The sequence below is a fragment of the Echinops telfairi genome, unplaced genomic scaffold (assembly GCF_000313985.2).
Source record: "Echinops telfairi isolate 266 unplaced genomic scaffold, ASM31398v2 ScPeMD7_7469;HRSCAF=8507_0, whole genome shotgun sequence".
Taxonomy (NCBI): domain Eukaryota; kingdom Metazoa; phylum Chordata; class Mammalia; order Afrosoricida; family Tenrecidae; genus Echinops; species Echinops telfairi.
Genome location: NW_022111372.1, coordinates 22387869 through 22402598, shown reverse-complemented (window position 1 = coordinate 22402598; position 14730 = coordinate 22387869). Strand labels below are relative to the sequence as shown.

The following is a 14730-nucleotide window of genomic DNA, read 5'->3' as shown; positions in this document are numbered from 1 at the left end:
TGTTGTTGTTGTTGTTGTTAGGCGGGGTCAGAGTTAATCTAGCTCAAAGTGGCAGTGTGGACAACCGAACGAAGCCCTGCCTGGTCTGTGTCCACTGTGGCAGCCACTCCGTCGAGCATTGAGGTGCATCCTCTCTTTCATGCCCTTCTCCTTTCCCAGGGACATGGTCTGACACACTTGGGACATGGTATCGGGAAGGACCAGTCCCTGCCAAAGGACCACAGGTATAGGGCTAGGAATTAGAAGACATACATGCGGAGGTCACAGTTCAATCCATAACATCAGCCGTTGACCCCTGTGGAGCGTGGTTGTATTCTGACACAGGTGTCACTGGGAGGTGGAGTTAGGTCAACCGTCACTGGGACGGGCCGCCATGTCTTTGTCAAAAAGCCAATCACTGTTGCACCTTCAAGCTTGGCCGACTTGTGTTTGTCTAGACACACACCTGTGTGCGCATATCACTGTTTTTTGGTGTCATCACTAGCTGTAGCTCTTTGCTACATTGCTATTCATTGCCATTTTAAAGCCTGCGTATGTGCAAGGGGTTTCAGGAAGTTTATGGAACAACAGAACTGGAAGATAACGGACTTGTCCCCTGTTTGGATCCCCTCGTGGGTTTTTGTGTGTTTTTTTTTTTTTTGTGTGGTGTCAAGATGATATGTTTGTAAGTTCTGTGTTTTTTTCCAAAGAAAACCGAATTTCAAGCAGGCTTGATTTCAGTCACAAGTTAGGTTTCAGGCAGGGCTGGTCCCTGGCAGGAGAAATGAGACTGGCTAAGAGGAGGAGAGGAAGGGCACTGGAGGAAGAAGCCTGGGCTTGCCAGCCGAGGTGACTAAAGCCGGCCCTTTGATATTGGCTTCCACTGACTGCGCTAGAGTGGGGGCTTCCAATCCCAGGGCCCAGAGCAGCCTGGAGGTCTGCTCAGTGATGTGCACAGAACCAGTGGCGGCATGCTCAGGCCCACGCCCATGAAACGCAGCATCCCTAAGGGGCCAGCAATCAGGACAGGAGTGTGTAAACTGGCATATTGACTTTGCTCTCTGTCAGAGGGACACTCACTGCCAGTGCCCGAGGCAAGGTAGAGCTTTATTTCCCTCCTGCCCACCAACCACAAGTAAGGAACCGTGTGGTTCAGGTGACACCTACGGTCAAGCACTAGGTTGATAACGGAAAGGATGAATGGTTTGAGGACTGCCACTTTACTTCTGAAAAACGAAAACCAAACAGCCATGGAAAACGCTATGTATGGAACACAGTTCTGTTCTGACACGCGTGAGTCAGGGCCAACTCGATGGCAATGGGTTTGGTTTATTGTCAAAAAGACTCACCTCCAGGTCAAGGTTCTGGCTCGCAGGGGCAGACAGTCTGAGAAGCAGAGAACTTATCCCTTGACACTGAAGGCCAACCTGAGAGTTACATGAATCTCTTCTCCTTACGTTCTGTCGGCCAGAAATGGGTCAAGTTTAGCTGCAAGGGGGCAGGGGTGATTGCTATCCTCCTGGGTGGCCTGGAGCACTGCTGAGCAGGGAGTGCTCTGTTTCTGTCGAAGAAAGGGAATGCGTCTTGGGGGCAATCGGCTGCCACAGAGCATGCTCATCTGCACGTGCAGAGCAGCCATCCCTGTGCCCTGTGACCAGTGCAGCTCGTGCAGATCTCTTCTCAGCCTGTACAGGACCCACATTTCCCCCTTTCTGTGTGAGCTGAAGACGTACCTTTGGAGAACTGCTAGTGCCCTTTCTCTCCTGTCTCCTGTCTTGGCTGAGCTGGGAGGTGCTGCCAGTCCTGTGTGAGGAGTCCTCGGTCATGTGATAGATGACCTGCTCTTGTGATGGATGAGATAAGAGACAGGGCTCCTTCCTCTCCTGCCTCCCACCCATCCTCCAGATGCACAGGGACATTGCAGCCTCTGCTCTGTAGCAGCCTGTCATGCCATGCCTTTCTATTCATTCGTGCTGTCTTGCTGTTTGTTTAAATATAAGACCCTGGCTGCCTCTCCGTCCATCCCTGTCTCTGTCCTTCTTGCCTGCTTTCATTCATTCATTTTGCCTTTTCTGAGAAAGGAGAAATTTTATTCCATGCTATTTTAAAACTATTTATGTGTTAAACTATTTCCATGCTATGTGCTAAAATATTTATACTGAAACATTTGCTAGCTGAACAATTTTTCCAGGCACAAGGGGTGACAAAACGTCATCCTCCCTGAATCCCATTTTTTGTCCCAAGTTTTGAAGCCCCCTCAGATAATTCAGTGACGTTGATGACATTCATGCCGGGCCACCATCTCTGCCCCTCCCCTTCCCACATTATTCGGCCTCCTCCACTGAGTTCTTAAAGCCTGCTGGGAAGCCCACTTGCATCACAACCACCTGAGGTACCGGGCACCTGCGTGGATTCCTGGGTTGACCACACATGCTGAATCAGAACCTTTGAGAGGGCTGAATCCGCAAACAGTCTTCACGAAGTTTTTCTTAGCCACGCTAAATTTGAGGACAGCTGTGTTAGGGACTGAGAAGAAAAAATACTTAAGTGACTTTTCTTCCCTTGCTTGAGACCTAGCGGAGGGGATTGTTTTGTTTGTTTCTGTGGTTCCTTTAGAGAATCCGTGACACAGGAGGTCGGCGTGCACGCTCAGGGAGCACAGCCCAGGAGCATTGGGGACAGCACACCTGCAGGTTGGGTGGTGACCCAGATCTGAGTGACACCATCTGTCAGGATCCAGGCCTGGAACAGGGAGCCGCCAAGTCCTTTGCTTCGTCCAGCCAGTTTCCTAGGATAGAGTGACCTTGTCAGAGCTTTGTCCCTACCACTCAGAAGCAGGACACGCTGCTGCCTTGAGCCACTCTTGGGGATTGAGACAGAAAATGCAGAGCACCTGGGGTCCAGTGCGTTGAGGTCTTTTCAAATCACCTTTCAAATTAGAGAAATTCCTTTTTTCATTCCTTTGTAAAACTGGACATCTACACACGGCAGCATCGGCCGTTTGTAACGGTCCTTCTGTTTCCTGCTGGATGGCACTGCTGACACGCATGCCTGTTGCACTGCCCTTGCCACCCTCCTTTTGCAAAATAATTCCAATACCGTTGATATAAACTCAGTGCTTACCAAACAGAACCCCGCCCCCTTCTCCCTCCTGCCATGATGAACCTTATTTTCTTCCTTTCCGGTTTCATCTAAGTGATAGCATGCAGTGCTTGTCTTTCTGTGTCTGGTGTGTTTCATTCAGCATTTTTTCGAGATTCACCCATGGGGTGGCATGAGTCACAACCCCCATTTCTCCTTCCAGCCGCGGGAGCCTCCATTGTGTGCACACGACACCTTTGTTCACCCATTCATCTGTGGATAGACTTTATGTGTATTTTCAAAATCATCTCATTTGGAGTCAGTTTCTGGGGTGTCTCCATGGACAACCAAAGGGCATACAGATTCCGTTCAGGCGAAGGTTAGAGGTGTAGGGTTTGGGGGCCTGGTTTGCTAATCTCTCTGCCTCACCGAGGCTTGATTTCGAGGGTGACTTTCTGTACTCTACTTCCGAGTTTCACACACTTGAGTTTCCACTCTCCTTTTTTTTTTTTTAAATCATTTTATTAGGGGCTCATACAACTCTTATCACAATCCATACATATATCAATTGTGTAAAGCGCAGTTTTACATTCATTGCCTTCATCATTCTCAAAACATTTTCTCTCCACTTAAGCCCCCACCATTAGGGCCTCATTTTTCCCATCCCTCCCCGCTCTCCCCTCCCTCATGAGCCCTTGACAGTTTATAAATTGTTATTTTGTCATATTTTGCCCTGTCTGACGTCTCCCTTCACCCACTTTTCGGTTGTCCGTCCCCCAGGGAGGAGGTCACATATAGTTCCGTGTAATCGGTTCCCTCTTTCCTACCCACTCTCCCTCTACCCTCCCTGTTTCGCCACTCACACCACTGGCCCTGTAGGGATCATCCGCCCTGGATTCCCTGTATTTCCAGTTCCTATCTGTACCAGTGTACATCCTCTGGTCTAGCCAGACTTGCAAGGTTGAATTTGAGTCGTGGTAGTGGGAGCAGGGAGGAAACATTTAGGAACTAGAGGAAAGTTGTATTTTTCATCGTTGCTACATTGCACCCTGACTGGCTCATCTCCTCCCCGAGACCCCTCTGCAAGGCGATCTCCATCCACTCTCTTCTTGTTGACAAGACACAGCGGTTGGTTTCACTGCATGCTTTCTGTTCCACAGGCACCAAACACTCACGTGGGTCTCGTCTGTTTCTGCAGGGTGCACGCTCTTCTTCTACGAGAGCGACGGCAGGTCTGGGATCGACCACAACAGCATCCCCAAGCACGCCGTCTGGGTGGAGAACAGCATCGTGCAGGCTGTCCCCGAGCACCCCAAGAAGGACTTTGTCTTCTGCCTCAGCAATTCCCTGGGCGATGCCTTCCTCTTTCAGGTTTGTTGGAACCTTGATGGTGGGGCATTGCCAACCTCTGAACCAGAGATATTTTCCCCCTATCTAAGTATCCCCCCCTCCCCCTTTTATGGTGTGTTTTGTCTTTTACTCATGCTGGAAACAAACAAACAAAAAACGGTGAAAGTCAAATACCCATACTGAATTCTCTGAAAGCGAGCTCCCATCCAGAGGGGTTGAGAATTAGGCCAGGGGGAAAAAGGATGTCCATTGTATTTGAGAAACTTGCATGTTCTTGCTGTGTGTTATTCCTGTGAAAGATGGACATTGAATAAGGAAGACGGAAGACAAATCGAAACATTTGAATTGTGCTGGAGAAGAATATCCAAAGTACCATGGACTTTGTATAAAAGTATGAAGTTTCTGGCCAAAAGGACAGCAGATCTGTCTTGTAAGAAGTACAGCCAGAGTGCTCCTTAGAGGCAAGGATGGCAAGACTTTGCCTTACATACTTTGGACTTGTCAGGAGAGACCAGTCCTTGGAGAAGAACATCATGCTTGGTAAAGTGGAGGGGACGGTGAAAAAGAAGGCTCTCGAAGAGATGGATTTGGCACAGTGGCTACAACAGTGGGTTCAGGCATAGGGCAAATTGTGAGGATCAGGCTTGACTGGGCGGCATTTTGTTCTGTTGTGCATATGGGTTGGAACTGACTTGGTAGTCACCGTCAACAAGAACACCACATGTGTTAATGCATGGTGCTGTTGAGAATACTGAGAAGATTCTGAAATGCTTCCTACCTTTAAATGTGTGCACAGGTAATAGAGGAGACAGACATAGAAACAGGTTTTTGTAATATGGTAAGGCCTGAGAGTGAATAGTACAGGAATGTCAGGGAGGAGTCATGGTTCCAAATGGATGAGGAAAGGCATGGAAGAAGAAACAGTTTAGAAACTCATGCGAGAAACTCGATTAAATAGTTATTTCTAGTTCATCAATTAAAGTAAGGTACATAATAAGGTGATAACATTTTGTTTGTATAAGGACACACAGAGAGAGTCTCTGTGGTATAAAGCACACATAAAGAAGAGTAACCCCCAAAATCTGGAATTCAATGAATAATCAGAGAGTAAATTTGCCAGCTGCCAGCTAGAGCAAGAAATACATTTCTGCACCTTAGAAGGTATTCCCCACTGTTTTCACACACAAGCAGCCTGTTGGTTAAGTAGACTAACCTTGCGCAAGTATTTTGTCATCTGAATCAAGACATTTTATCTGAGAATGTCTCATATCTTCTTTTATTTTGAAGGATAGTTTTGCTGGGTATAGAATTCTTGCCTCACCCTCTATTTCTTTTAGCCCTTCGGAAACGCCTGTCCATTGCCATCTGACCTGCATGGTTTGTGATATGAAATTAGCTGTTAATCTTATTATGATCTCTTCTGTGTCGTTCGTAGCTTTTGTCTTCTTGATCACAAAGTTCTCCCTTTGCCTTTTGACAGGTCGATTATGCTGTGTCTGAGTGTTGATCTCCCTGAGTGTATTCTTTCTGATCACCGTGCTCTCTGATCCTTGGGAACCCTCATTATGCTTATGGTGCTCTGCCTGCTGGTGTGTCCCGTAGATCTGTGAGGCACTGCTCATTTTTCATCCTTGTTTTCTTTCTATTCCTCAAACTAGAAAATCTCAATGGAGCTATGTTAATTTGGCTGTTTGTTTCTCCCCCCCCCCCTTATCAGTTCATATCTACTGTTCAGCCCCTTTAATGAATTTCTCCCTTCAATTATTACATATTTCAGTCCATAATTTACATTTTGTTGTTGTTGTCATTTCGATCTTTCTAGTTGAAAATCCCTATTTGGTGAGACGTAATCCTCACATTTCCCTTTACGTCTTTGAACATGCTTTCCTTTTGCTCTTTTAGCATATCTAGTAAGTAGGAGCACTGGTGGCACAGTAGTTAAAGCTCTGTGCTGTGAACCAGAAGGTCTGCAGTTTGAACACACCAGCTGCTCCACGGGAGAGATGTGGCAGTCTGCTTCCATCAAGATCTATAGCCATGGAAACTCAATGAGGCTCTTCCACCATGTCCATTGGGTCACGCCAAGTCAGAATTGAGTAGATCGGTGTGGGTTGGTATTTTTGACCTGCTAAATCCAATGTCTTGGCTTTCACATGGACATTCTCATTCCCATGAATGGGCTCTACCTTCCTAGTTTTTAAATATCTCAGCATATTTTGTTGAAAATTGTATATTTTAAGTACTATACTGTGACAACTCTTGAAATCAGATTCCTGCCCCTCCCTGTGGCTTATTGTTGCCCTTGACTGTTGTTCATTTCGTTCCCTCCTGAAATGAATTCCATGGAATCTGGAGTCCTCCTCATGTGCAGCCAGTGAAAGCTGTGCACTTCTGTAGTGGCCGGTCCTGGGAATGGAGCTGCCACTGGGGTCTGAGGACAATGGTCATGAGAATGCTGCTCTCTAAGGTAGCGTTTTGGTGACGTCTACACCTGTTCTGCCTCCCTCCAGGCTGCAAGGCTGCTGTTCTCATTGTCGGTTGAGCCGGGAAGACCGGGAAAGGAATCAGCCAAGTTAAAATGCTGTAAAGCTGGTTGTTTATACTGAGAGATGACATTCTGTAACAAATAATGTCCTTTGGATTGTTGTAAGACGTTAATTACTTCCTGAAAAAGTTGATTTCGATCACTTTTGTCACTGTTCTTTGTTTTTAGGGATTAAGGGGCCTTTTTGGGGGGTGAGCTGAGGTGGTCTTTACTTTGCCCTTTCTGTTGATGGCACTTACCGGGATAGTTGGTGACTAGTTGTGAGAGTGATCACAGGTGTCAGGTGAGCTAATCATGGTCACCTGGCATGCATGATGGCTTTGCCATTTCTTACATGTGGCGTCTTCCTAAATTTGGATCTTTAACAGCAATGTGTAACAAGTTCTCTTGTACCTGTTCTCAGAATCTGCTCACTCATATTTCTATTGGGCATGTACTTAGGAGAGGAATTGTTGGCTCATGGGTTAGACACATGTTCTGGTTTAGTATAGAGTTAGTGTCGTATCCCCAAATGATTAAAGTAATTTATGCTTCCATTAGCTGTTTAGGAGAATTCCAGCTGTTTCCCATCCTTGCCATCACTTGGTATTATCAGACTTGGATGGATGGATGGATGGATGGATGGATGGATGGATGGATGGATGGATGGATAGATAGATCAATAGATCAAAGCTCTTAGCATGTAACCAAGCACATTTTCATGTGCTGAATGACCACGTTGCGATCTTCTTTTGTGAAAATGTAGTTCCATCTCCTGCCAGCTTTTCCATTGAACTGCCTGTCTTTCTTACTGATTTGTGTCATTTCTTTACGTATTTTTGTGAACCATCTCTTGGTGTGTTACACTTATCTTTCTTCCTCCCCATGACTTTGGTTTCCTGTTTGCTCTTTTTAAGGGTGTTCTTTGATGCACTGAACATTTTAATTTTAACATGCTAGCTTACAAGCTCATTTCCATCAAGTCCATCGCAACACGTAGTGGCCCTGTAGGGCAGGGAGGATTGGATTTCCAGGACTAACTCTTCGAGAAGAAGGAAGCCTCCTCTCACTCCTGTGGAGCAACTGGTAGTTTGAATTGCTGACTTTTGAGGTTGGCAGCCCAATACTGCAAGTGCGTTCTTTGTAAAAACTACCAGGCTTCATGGTCATGACAATTTTTTTTTTCATGACAATTATTTTATATGCCGTGAAACTTTGGTTTTTCTTTTTTGCATCTGACAAACCTTTTTATTTATTGGAAATCTTGCAAGTGAGCAAATTCCTCACTATCCTCATAGCAGCAACGATCATAACTGATGGTAACATTATTGTTATACCCCCAGATGTCTTTCACTGGCTCATCCTGTGAGCCGCGACTCTGAAAGTGCGTGCACCATGAGACCAGTTTAATTCTAAGCTGCCAGTGGGGTGGGTTGTGTCTCCACACTGAACCCTGTTGATATGGATTATGTACCCCATTTGGAGAGGCTGAGATTTATAAACATTCACAATGGGACACCAAGACAGTTACCAAGAGTTAGGAACAAGCTCGAAACCCAGGCCTTCCAGTCTCCAAAGTCTGTTACAGACTGGAAGAGCTCTTGGGCTTCTCACTCGTACTCTTTGCCCTCATTAAAAAAAGCAGGCACGTGTCAGGACCTGCAGTAAAGGGTGGCTAACTTTCTTGTCCTTAGAATCTATCCACTCACTAGGAATGGCTTTACATCACAAATCCCTCATAGTCATTTTGTCCTTACTACACAAATAAGATGATTTCAGGAAGCCTTCTCTTTCACGTAGGAGCTAGGTGGTGTGCTGGGTTATGAGTTCGGCTGCAAACCACAAAGTCAGTAGTTCAAACCATGCAGCCACTTTCCAGGAGAAAGAGGAGGCTTTCTACTTCTGAAAAGATTTACAGTCTCAGAAATCCTCAGGGGTGGTTTGACCCCGTCCTATAGTTTCCTGGTGATTTGGGATGGACTTCATGATGGTGAGCTTTTTTCATTCTCTTTAACTTGCTCACCTCTTGTTTGACTTGCTTTTGAAAGGGCCTTATGGCCATGAAATTGCTAATAGGATCCACATACCCAATAGGTCATGCTGAATAAACTCTTTTGTAGGGATATAGAACCTCATTCATGTAGACCTCTCTGTCCTTTTGTCAGAGCGGGCCTTTTAATGCTACTTTATGTGGGAAAGAACACAAGGGAATGTTTTCAGAGGAAATTACTGTGGTTTGGGATCCATGAGACCATTTTCCTGCCTTCTACTTCTTATAGTTCACATAACTGTAGAGGGGCTGACGTTTGAAAGGAACTGGTGTGTGTAGGGGGAAGTTAAAGCAAGGGAGTCAGCCATGATTATGGAAATAATTTGTAGGTTGTTCCAGCCCCAGGGTCCAATTTAATACCCCTCGTTGCTGAAACTTGTATACTGCTTATTTGACACAGTTACTCAGATACTCACAGGTCAGTCCATGGAAAAGACTGTTATAATACCAGTAAAATTAGAAAAGGGGTTTATGGGCAGGGGAGAGTGTGGGTGGGTGGAGGGAAAATAAGCCTGAATGCTATAGCAGCTTATGGAGAAGTAGTACCAGGCCTGCAAGGGAGCCCATTGCCTCTGCATTGAAGCCATCCTACTTAGAGTTTGATTCTCCGACTTGAAGGCTGGCACAGTGCCGGCCACTCACAGAGCGCAGTGTTCTGGTTGGCTTTCATGCGGCCATCGTGCCAGAATGTCACATAACACTTCCCTAGAGCTTAATCTCGTGGTGTTGTAGATTGCATGTTGTGCTGCTTGGCCACAAGGTTGCTGGTTCAAGCCTAGCAGCTGCTTCACAGGAGGAAGCTGAGCCCGTCTTCTCCAGTAAAGATTTACAGTTTCACTGGTTTTGAGTTTTATCCTAATATTTAATTTTAATTTCTAAACTTAATCCCGTGGGAACCTGGCTACCAGACAGTTTACGAATGACTCTTAATTAGATAGAAAATTACATGCAGTTACATTTCTAAAGTAGTGTAGGAAATATTATCTCAGGGGTTGGAGGTCAGACTGCCTTGCTTTCCCCAAAAGCGTTCTTAGAACACAGAGGATCCTTTGTCTGAGCGTGAGTGGCTAGTTGGTCAAACTCGCGTGTGGCTGTGGTGGTGGATGCCCTGTCGCCTTGATTACAGATAGCAGCAGGGTCACCCAGGCAAAACCAGACAAGGAGTGTCAAGACCTGGAAATCTGTTTCTGGCAATGAGCGCTGTCCCATAGGGCTGACAGATGAACCCCAGATTGGAAGGCACTCCAAATACAGGGCGGGCTTGCCAAGGGCTGGGCCATGATGGCTCCGGCCTGGGCCGCGTTTTGTTCTGCTGTGCTGAGTTCATCATGAGTCCGAGCCAACGAATAATAACAATAACCTATGAAAAAAGACTGTTGTTGTTTTTTTTAAAGAGACAGCGAACCAGAGGATCTACACTCTTGGTGCAATAAGGAGTAAAGGTCATCATGTACATAACATGCCGGGTGCCTACTAAGTGCTCGATAATATTGGTTACAATTATGGTAAAAAAGAGAAGTGTTCTAAATCTCCAGTGTGTTTGCTAGATGACCTGTACTGTGCTTTGTGGCGCCTGCCCCTCCCAAGCTGGGACACTCCCCGGCCAGTCTGGTTGCTGCTCTGGCCTCAGACTTAACGATCGTCCTGGGGGTTCCCGGGGCCAACCGAGTGAGTTCCTGTAAGTTCCGTCTTCCTGTGTCTCTGTACGCGCCGTCATTGTCATGAGAGCAGCCCCTAGACATGTCCTCCCAACTGGTGCATCGTGGAGAGTATCTTAGCCCCGCTTTTCCCTCGAGGACTAGTTTAGCAATTTAGAGTTTGGGGGTGGGAAGCATTTTTTCCTCATTCAGCTGTATTCCTTATGAGTTCATCTCCATCTGTGCTTCCACATGATATTGCCATGCCCATGTTTCTCTGAGGACCTCGAGGTTTACAGAACGTTTTCTTTTGCATCATATATTGTTTTTTATTTCTTATTTCCGCTCCCAACCCCTGCTTTATGGATTGGCTGCTTGCTGTCGTCTTGGTCTGTCTTCGAGCGTCTGCTTATCCTTGACTGGGATCCAATCGACGTGTAAGATTCCAAACCGCTGCCTGGCTGTGGACTGGACGTGGGGCCCACTGCTGGGGGTGACCCAGCGTCCAGTTAATATTAGTCAGTTTTTGTTGTTGGTTCCTCCCCCTGGAACTACTTGGCTTTGCCGGCCTTTCCTTGGTTGGGCTTCGATTTATTGTCCTTTTGTGGTGCTTGTCCTAGCTCCTGTCTCCTGTGGCCTCCTGGTATTGGGGGCCCTCCTTTTTTCTCCTGGGGGAGGGGTGCAGAGATGGTAAGGTCATTGCTAGAGGAGGGGTTCAGATGCTCATGAATATGAGGGAAATGCTTACCTAGTTCTCTCTACGGATATTAAAAATGTTATCCTAATCCAGGCTAGTTTTCTCTACGGATATTCAAAATGTTATCCTAATCCAGGCTGATGCGGAGAGAAACAAAAGTCTAAAATATGAAAATGCAGAAGCAGATGAGAAGAAAGGAGGCGGAAAAAAGACTTCCTGGAACTGGCACTTCATTTTCATCCAGCTTTTGAAAAACTGGTCACTTTTTTCTTCCTGTTCTTTGGAAATGAAAGTGGAAAAGACAAAAACGAGAGCTTTGACCTATTTTGCAAAGATTCTGGCGCTTACATAAAACTCAGGTGAATCCACCTCTCAGTTTCCTCACTCTGGCACCCTCCTCCGGCGAGTCTCTTGTTTCAAGTGAATTTCCCACTTTCCCTGCCACTCACTGAACCATTGATTATCGGAAATCGTCCAGTGGCTTCCATTCAGCCAGGATAATTGAAGCTGGATTTATTTGAATACATAATGAAGCCTTGAGTGTCATCTTAGCTCTGCCCTCAGAGGGACTTGATGCAAAGTGCCTTTAAGAAACAAAACAAGACACAAAAACTGGCTCTACGGCTCTGTTGGCAAGAACTTTGCGCAAACCCCTCCTGGACTGCCAGAAACAGGGTCTTCAGCAAGCTCCTGGGAAAGTCCATGTTGTTAACTTCCATTTTGCCCTCTTTGGGCTTTTTGAAGGCCTCTAACATTTTTATAGCTTCCTTACAAGGCGCCTGGAAGGGGAGGCACGATGAGGAAGGAAAAGGGCACCTTTGGGTGTGCTTCCTGCTTTTGTGATTGGCTATTGGGCTGATAGCCACAAGGTTGGGGGTTCAAACTCACCAGCAGCAGCTCTGCAGGAGAAAAATGAGGCTGCTTATTCTTGTAATGATTTAAAGCCTCTGAATCCTATTTACCAGGAGCCCTAGTGGCATTCATGGTTACACATTGGGCTGCTGACTGCAAGGTTAGCAGTTCAAAGTCACCAGCTACTCCATAGGTAAAAGATGGGATTTTCTCCTTCCATAAAGAATTAGTCTCGGAAACCCACGGGGAGCAGTTCTACCCTGGCCTATAGGGTTGCATGAGATGAACACGACTCGATGGCGTTGAGTTTAGGTTGGTTTTGAGAAACTGTTGAGGGTTGATAAGTCAGAATTGACTTGGTGGCAGTGGGATATATATATATAGATATGGTTTTATATATAGTTTTATATGTGTGTGTGTGTATGTGTATATATATATATAAACTCCAAACTCTATGGTGATTTGTAACAACCCTATAGAACAGGTAACAGCCCCTGTCATCAGTGTTCAAGACTGTTACTCTTTATGGAAGGAGAAAACCTCTTCTTTCTCCCACGGCACCACTGGTGTTTTCAAACTACTGACCTTGCAGACCACAGTCTAACACATAATCACTATTGGTACTGGGGCTCCTGCTGTGTGTGTGTGTGTGTGTGTGTTTGTATGTGGATTCTGATGCAGAGTCCTGTAGCAAACCTGATGAACTGTGCCTGGTTTCAGAAGGCCCAGGAGAAAGATGAGGCTACCTGCTCCCATGAAGCTTTCCAAAGTCTCAGAAACCCACCCTATGTAATCTTGTGATGAGTTGGAATCTACTCAATGCCAGTGGGTGGCTTAAGAAGGCGATGCTGTGTTAGTGGTTTAGGACTGCTGCTTCTCATGCACTGGAATGGAAATCCTGGGGAGACCACAGAGAGAGGAAACCATCACATCAAGTTAGTGGTTTGCTCTGATCTTTCGGCTGTTAGCCCTATTCACTGTCATAAAATGCTTCCCGTGGTTTCTGCACTTAACTAGCTGTTTAAAGCAGCCAGTTGGCCCACCCGCCCACCCTCTGTCCACACACAGTGCAGTGTTTGCCACTGAAAAGGACAGACTTTGTGGAAAAGCTCATTTAGTGACTTGTGTTTCTTAGAAATGGATTTGGTTTAATGATAACAGAGTGGCAGGGACTGCTGTTTTATTTAGACAGGACAGCGGGGCAAACCTTCCCTCTAATGGAATTGCCGTCAGAGCGCTGACAGGTTCTCAGAGTTTGGAGAGCCTGCAGTACCTAGTGGGTAGGTGGGCTGATTGCTACATATTTCATAAAGCCATGATCACACATTTCTATTTTTGTTTATCTGGGGCTAGGGGCTTGATTTCCACCCCCCTTCCTATCTGTGAGATCCCCCAAGTTCCAGGAGAGCTACTTTGCCAGAGTGAAGTGGGGACCTTTACAGGGATGTCGAACTTCAGTGGCTGCCTGGCATCAGCTGCCTTCATCGCCCCTTCTCCGATGGGAAGCAAGCCTCAGTTGGGACAGCTGGGGGGAGTATGTTGCCCAGGGCTGAGTTTGGAGGGAAGGAGGGATGTGGCACCCCTTTCAGTAACCGAGACGAGCCGAAGGCTGTTGTGGTAAGTAAGGACCATGTCCGATGGTGGGGTTAAACGTTGATTGCCCCTAAATGCTCATTTAAAGAGCACCACCTCCTATAAAAATGAATTTTGTACTTGGCTGGTTTTATCAGTCAGGATTAGGCTGTAGTAAGGGGTGGAGAACAATGACCAGCGGTTGTCACTGTGTGGGTTCCCACTTATGTAGGTCTGCCTACCACTGTGCTGCAGAGGGCCGCCAGGGGCCGGGATCACTTGGAAGTAGCTTGCAGGATCGGGCAGTGTTGAGGGTTTCATTCTGTTGGGCTAACAACAGCACCGATCCCGAACAGATCTATCTTGGGAGAAGCAGGGCCAAAATGCTTCTTAGAGACAAGGATGGCAAGACTTCATCTTAGGGACTGTAGACATGTCGGGGGAGAGGCCAGTCCCTGGAGAACGGCCCCATGCTTGGTAAACTCTCTCCCGTCATCATTGTCACTGTTCATTTTCATTGTGATTCGGGTGAAGACTTGACCTGGTAAATTGGTGTACATCTTGATCCATGACAAATACTGTCCACACAGTAATTCCTCCCACGCCTTCCCTGTGTCTGCTGTTCCCATTCTCCCGTCTTGCCTAGCTCTTCTCGCCGCTCTGAGCTTGATCCCTGGGAGAATGCCGCCATTTTAATCTAGTATGGTTGATTGTCCTAGGGGTACAATCTGCACCTGTATAGAAAGTTGGTTTTGGTGTTCAACTGTTCTTCCACCTGGTCACCATACTGTTGAGCGACAAGTCGAGCCATGGGGGTGGGTTTTGTTACAGGCTTGAAGGGTGTCTAAGGGCCCTAGGCTCAAGGGCTCAGCCCATTTCCTATCCTGGTCCTATGGGAATTATACTGAGGTGGGAGGTGTTATTTTTCTCCCTATTCTGTGTTAGGAGCTCTGATGGCATAATGGGTTAGAGTTGGGCTGCTAACCAC

At 46.6% G+C, this 14730-nt stretch overlaps 1 protein-coding gene across 5 annotated transcripts in view; it reads left to right on the top strand.

Moving 5' to 3' along the window:
- Nucleotides 1–14730, top strand: part of TIAM1 (TIAM Rac1 associated GEF 1) — a 472990-nt gene that overhangs the window by 341326 nt on the left and 116934 nt on the right. For all 5 annotated transcript variants that reach the window (XM_045284949.1, XM_045284951.1, XM_004711286.2 and 2 more), the window contains exon 6: nt 4259–4431. In XM_045284949.1, coding sequence (XP_045140884.1) covers nt 4259–4431 — 173 coding nt within the window. The remainder of the gene's footprint in view (nt 1–4258; nt 4432–14730) is intronic.